Source organism: Pararge aegeria, chromosome 3 (genome assembly GCF_905163445.1).
Source record: "Pararge aegeria chromosome 3, ilParAegt1.1, whole genome shotgun sequence".
Taxonomy (NCBI): Eukaryota; Metazoa; Arthropoda; class Insecta; order Lepidoptera; family Nymphalidae; genus Pararge; species Pararge aegeria.
This window is the reverse complement of record NC_053182.1, coordinates 8,479,849-8,486,542: the sequence shown is the minus strand read 5'-3', so window position 1 is coordinate 8,486,542 and position 6,694 is coordinate 8,479,849. Positions and strand designations below refer to the sequence as shown.

The 6,694-nt window shown below is 31.7% G+C and overlaps 1 protein-coding gene across 1 annotated transcript; it reads left to right on the top strand.

Moving 5' to 3' along the window:
* On the top strand, positions 1-2,847 carry LOC120636976. Its single transcript, XM_039908555.1, has 3 exons — positions 1-364; positions 1,820-1,949; positions 2,641-2,847. Exons 1-3 carry the CDS (start codon positions 66-68, stop codon positions 2,845-2,847), a joined length of 636 nt encoding a protein of 211 aa, XP_039764489.1. The 5' UTR covers positions 1-65.
* Positions 2,848-6,694: the final 3,847 nt, after the last annotated feature.

Genomic DNA, 6,694 nt, shown 5'->3' with positions numbered 1-6,694 from the left:
GCAAAACAAAACTTAGGAAATCGTTGATATTTTAGTTGGATTTACCTACCTTTCAATAATACAAAATGAGGACTAAGAATCCTATGGCCAAAAAGCCCCAGCAAATTCTGTTTTCGAAAAATAGATATGGTCAACAAGTTAAAGTTGAGAACTGGGACTTCCAAATTCATGCGGAAAAAAAAGACAATTACGTTTATCGTGATCAACTGAGTAATCACCTGAGTACGTACTTGCGTTGGGGTGATCAGGACCAGAGCATTGGTAAAACTGAAACTCGTCATATGCATGAGCAAGTATTTACTAAAACAGATCCAGTATATTCCTTTAAACCTCTGGTGAATTTTACGTCTTATCCGTGTACAGAGTGAGTTGAAAAAATTATTGTTTGTAGTTTTTGAAATCACAAAAAGCGTAATGGTTTATTATTAATGTCATAGATTCCCGAATCAGTCCAAGAAGGGATAGGTACCTATTAGATTTTATGCGTTATGAATTACTAGTGTCCAATTCCACATGTTCATCTTACATTCCTGGTTTTATATTAATGTGATCTTTAAAGCCCACCGTGCAGCATGGAAGGTCTACGCGCTCCTATGAGAGCAGAGAGCAGAGAGGTGGCCTGTGTCTAGAAGTGCTGCAGAAGGTTGCAATGCGGACTTATGATGATATACATGAATGACCATCCTTTCCTAGCTGAGGACAATCACGGGATAGTATTGTTTGCTGATGATACATCATTGATGTTTAAAATTAAACGTCGTGAAAAATGTTGACGATGTAAACATATGTCTCGCAAAAGTAGTACAATGGTTTGAGGCTAATAACTTAGCTCTTAACGGAAAATAACGAAGAGTATTAAATTCACTCTACCGAATGTTAAACAAGTAAAAACCATTGTACAACGTAATGAGGAGTTGGATTTGGTGGATACGACAATCTTTTTAGGAATAACTTTAGATGCTAAGCTTCAATGGGGCACACATATAAATAATTTAGCGAACAGACTTAGTTCTGCAGCATACGCGGTAAAAAAGATTCGTCATATGACAAACATAGAAACTGCTAGGCTTGTTTGTTTTAGTTATTTTCACAGCATTATGTCCTATGGCATTTTATTATGGGGTAATGCTGCTGATATAGATTCTATTTTCGTCCTGCAGAAAAGGGCTGTTCGTGCGATATATAAAATGGGCCCAAGAGAGTCATTAAGGGATAAATTTAAAGAAGTTAAAAAAATGACGATGCATAGTCAGTAAATATATGAAAATTTAATTTATATTCATAAAAACATACCAAAATTTAAAAAGAAAATGGACTGTAACAATATAAATATTAGAAGCAAAAATAAACTCGTTGTACAGTTTACTAGGCTATACAAAACTGCAAATTCATTCAAGGGCAATTGTATATTATTTTATGACAAATTACCAAATGAAATCTTTGAGATGTCTCTCAATAAGTTCAAAGTTTATATAAAACGTAAGCTTACAGAAAAATCCTATTATAATATTAAGGATTATTTAAACGATAAAAAAGCTTGGGTGTGAATTGCTCTAGCTTCATAGCTTAATTTAAATTTACGGCTAAGTTTGTTGTGGGCTCTTCTTAGACCAGGGCGCGTTTGGAACCCTCGTAGCTTTAGATTTAAGTTGGCGAACGAAGTTATCACCATCCCGTTACAATTATGTAAACAAATATATATGAACGCTTCATAAGTGCCTGTGATAGGCCTACATGAATAAAGAAATTTTGAATTTGAATTTGATGATTTTTAATAATTATTGTGCCTGTATTTCTTATTCCTATTTTTCCTTACTAGCACTCCTGGAAGAAATAAGTTGATGAAAAACGCAAACCTTGCGCAACTCCCTCCTGAATTTGGTATCATGGATTATCTTTCTACACAGCAAGAGGACTATAGGAACCCGCGGGCAACTTTCGCAAAACCGGTAGGTAGTTCATCATTTTCAACTCATTACCGGCCCACTACACGGCACAGACTACAGAAGGGTTTAAGCCATAGTCCACCACGCGCGCCAAGTTTGGACCTAGTGTACACGCCTTTGAGATTATAAAAGAAAACCCTCAGGCGTGAGATTTCCTCACGATGTTTTCATTCACCGTTGAATACTTAAACACTAATATTTAATTTTTAAAACGCACATGGCACCGAAAAGTTCGTACCGAACTCGGTCCGAACCGATCAACCGATCATATTAGTTTGTAAAGTATCATATCATGATCAAGTATCAGATTTTCCAGTTCTGTGCTAGCTTACTGAAGACCAACCAAACCGTGCTGCATCGCTTTTCACCACAGCAGGTTATCGATGATACGCATCCCATCCACATGTGGGCAAGATAAGCGTATCTTGCCCACATGTGGATGGGATGCGTACGGCCAAAGTTATCTTGCTTGTGACTGCGACGAACCTTTGAAGTTTCTCAAGAGCTATTAGGTATGCATGCATATTGCATTATACCATTGAACATAAAGTTTAAAATTCTGAGTTTTCACACTGAAAACTCAGAATTTTAAACTTTATGTTCTATCAATTCGTTGCCATATAGGACTGAATTATATCGTATCTAAAAAGAATAAATGTTTGCAATAATTAAGCAAAACCTTTTTGTGTAATAGTTGACGATGGCATCGCCATCTTGGCTGATGAATAGAGTGATCCGGTCGGATCTCACGCATAACCATGGGACTGCACCTCCTAGAGGGGACTATCAATTTTTGGACACACACACGCCCATTGGTCACATACGGGAAATGAGACTGTTCCGTTACAAATCCTTCAATCCCGCTACAGGCCTTCAAGATTTTCCAACCGTTTCTTTGTAGTCGCAAATAAATGAAACTGCATTTTATGAATTTTTATTTATTAGTTACTTAATAATTATAAAAATAATAAAAAATAAAAAGAAAACCAAACTTATGATTGTAGTAAACATTAACGAAAACTCATCAACCTAAACAGCAACCTTCATGTATATTGAATAAAAATAATCACTGATTTTATTACTAAACAATATTTCGACAGAGTTCTTTCAATAAATATATACCTAATAGAAACCAAAAACAAAATAATACCACAAATAAGAAACAATCTAACCATAAACAATTTGTAAAGAAATAATCACGATTGCGCGATTTAATTCTTCAACTCTAACTCTAAACAATATTAATTAAATACAGTTAAACTCACATTAAATAATCAAAACTAAAACTAGAGTTTGGTAGAACACATAGCTGGCATATTACAATGAAATCATGCCTACCTATCCATTTTTCTTTATTTCAATATAAAATACCGTAGCGTTTCGTTTATTTTTATGTAAATTAACATCACGTAAATAATATTACGTGATAATATTTTTTAAACACTTACCAACCCGCATTGGTGTTACGTGGTGAATGCAGGATGGAGGCCTGAACCCATCAGTGATAAAGTAATAGGCTGAGGTTTATATATATATATATATATACCTGATTTAAGATTTCGCATGCGTATTCATTACTTGGTGAATTATCGCCAGAATCGTCATAAAGTAGTGTCTTGCGACTCTTTTACGTTAATGTCATTTCGAATAATTCAAAACTTAAATGATATTAATCAACAGTAAGAACTGTAAATAGGTAAAAAATTAAGAATTTTGTCTTCTTGTTTTCTTACTTAAATAAATAAATATACTACGACAATACACATATCGCAATCTAGCCCCAAAGTGTTATGGCTACTAAGATGACTGCTGAATAGTTTAAATGTACATATATACTTATAATATACATACAGATAAACACCCAGCCATTTAAAGACATTCATGTTCATCAAACAAACATTTTCCAGTTGTGGGTTCGAATCCACGGCCATGGACTCAGAAAGCAGGCAGCAGCACTGCCCACTGAGCCAGTCGGCCGACTAAACAAACTTTGAAAAATTATGCAAAAAAACACCTTAAAAAATTAACTTAATCATTTTAACTTTTAGGCTACTTTTCAGTACATAATTCAATTTTTATTTATTTCTATATTTCCATTATATGTAGCAGCTAGGCAATTGTTCGATAATTAATGTATCCGAAAAGTAAAGTCCTTCCTTTTTTTTCTTACTTAGTAATTAAACGTAAGCAATATTTTAACTACTTTTTTAGTGTAAATTTTATTGATAAAATAATGAAAACATACATACTTACTAAATAAAAAACAAACTAAAATCCTTTTATATCTAGAAAAACTAAACACACTTGTTTTTCTTCTAATTTTAAAACGTACTTTACGTACAAAGTAACGGAAACTTGGCTTAGGTAAGTACATAATAAGACAAGTTAGAAAAAAATTGAGTATACGGTAGGGAATATAAACTATAATCAAAAGAAAAAACGTTAAAGAAGATTATAAACTTAGTGGAAAGAAACAACAGCTAGGAGTGAGTAAAACTAAAACTGAACTTTCCGAGCCTTGGAAGGCAATGAAGGTACATAATTAATTTTATCAATTGTGTGATTAAAATAATATGATCGTAATATCCGTTTGGTGTAGCATAGCCAAGTTGTTTAGTCACCCACGAATTCTTAAAAACTGCTAGCCAGTGTACATAAAATGTTTAATATTATCAGTAACATTTACAACAATGTAACTCTTTTTCCTCTTTTTTGATATTTACGTCAATATATTTTAATTTTTAATCTATAGAAATGTCTACAAAACGAGCCGAGAGAGAATTTAAAATGATACTCCACTTGAGTACATAATTTAAAATTTTGACCCTGTTTCTGGATATAATTTACAACGGAAATTGAAATTTATTTTATAACTTATAACAAAAGATCAACAATCTTAAAATAATTCAAGATAGTTAAGCAGCGTACATATTTTATAGGGTTTTGAATATAAAGTTCGCAGTCATTTGTGTTGATTCCGTTGTACACAATACTCTTATCTAAATAAAATTGACTGTCTTAAATAATAATAGTAATAACAGCCTAAAGGAGACTTGAATTATTATTAGCACAAATTATTATGACCTACAGACATAGACGTGCCGCTAAGCGATTTAGTGTTCCGGTGCGATGACGCGTAGAAACCAATAAGGGGTATGACTACCATACTCCCTAACAGGTTAATCCGCTACCATCTTAGTCAAGGGCTTATTTGTAGTGAAATAAAAAAAAGGCTCTGAGTTAAATAGCTGAACATAACTGAATCAATAATGTAAATTAAAAAATTAATAATGTACCAAAACATACCAAAGTGATCTAAAAATAGCTGTTTATACTGTAAAAGATATAATCTTTTTAAATAAATTTGTTCAATAATAATATAAGTAGGTACTTACTGATCAAAGACTTCAATATAATATAAATCATATAATTGTGTTACAAAAAAAATAATGCATATTTTATAAAGACCTGCCACTAAGATTTTTTTTCTTTAGCATTGATTTTTATACCAGTTTTAGTGTACTTGAAATATATATACTAAGGAATAAAATATAGGTATAACATAATAAATACTGACAGTCATTACATAAATAAAAATATTGTAATACATTTTAACAGTACTTATGACATAAGCTATTAAAGTAACGTAGCACCTTCCTGGACGTTTTTACTAGTTATGCAGCAAATAAGTTCCATAAAAGGTGGTGAATTTTATATTTAGTATTTATTAGGTATGTTTCTTAAAAATGTTAGCTTAAATAATAGACAAATATTTTGCATTTTAACAAATGATATTATTTAATTTTAATAGGAGCTCAAAATATATACTGTGCAAGTGCAAAGTCAAATGGAGTACCCTGTATGCTAAAACTTTCTATTCTTTCATAATAACATGTCTTAGTTAATTTCTATTAATTTATACATTATACAAATTATGCTTATATGTACCCTACTTTACAGGTTGCTTAAGGTGTTACAATTTCACCAATTTATCCACATTAGCACTGGTAAGCTTGTTTACGTAATATCATTTATTATCTCTAAGCCTGTCGGAATTTTTGTAATAATAAAAAATAAATCTGGACATTTATAACTTTTATTAAAACTTCATACAAAAAAATGGTTCATCACATGTGAATACTTTGCTTCTTATAGATCATTACAACTCAAGATAATATATGTAAAATAGCTGTATATTGTAGTTATATTCTGTTTTATAAAATGTAGTTTTATTTTTAACATGTTATTTACAAATGCTTATCTAAATTAAGAAAATAAATATGATACATAGTGCAGCAAACAGTTTCATTAATTTATCTTAAGTAATTAATAGCCAGATAAGTTTTGCCATATTATGGCGAGATTATTAGTTCACCACTTTATTGGTTGACATGTTCCTGATGTTTATTACGAGGTCCTGGATTTTCTTCCAAAGCCTAAAATTGTTTGGTAATGGTGAATTGTATCCAGAAATTCTCAGTACCAACCAAGACTTAAGCCAATAGTTGGTGTTCTCTACCATGCCTAAGAGAGTATCTTAAGCCATCTGCTCCATATGGGGACAGTACAATATTGGGCTGAGGTTGATAGACTATGAATTACATATTATTATAATATGAAGATAGATGGAATCAAATCAGTTATTTGACCTTATTAGTGTAAAATAAAATCCCCAGTAAAATGATTATTGGCTTTATTGGAATTTGCAGATTGATACCTACTTTATTTGAAATGCTATCAAGTTTCTA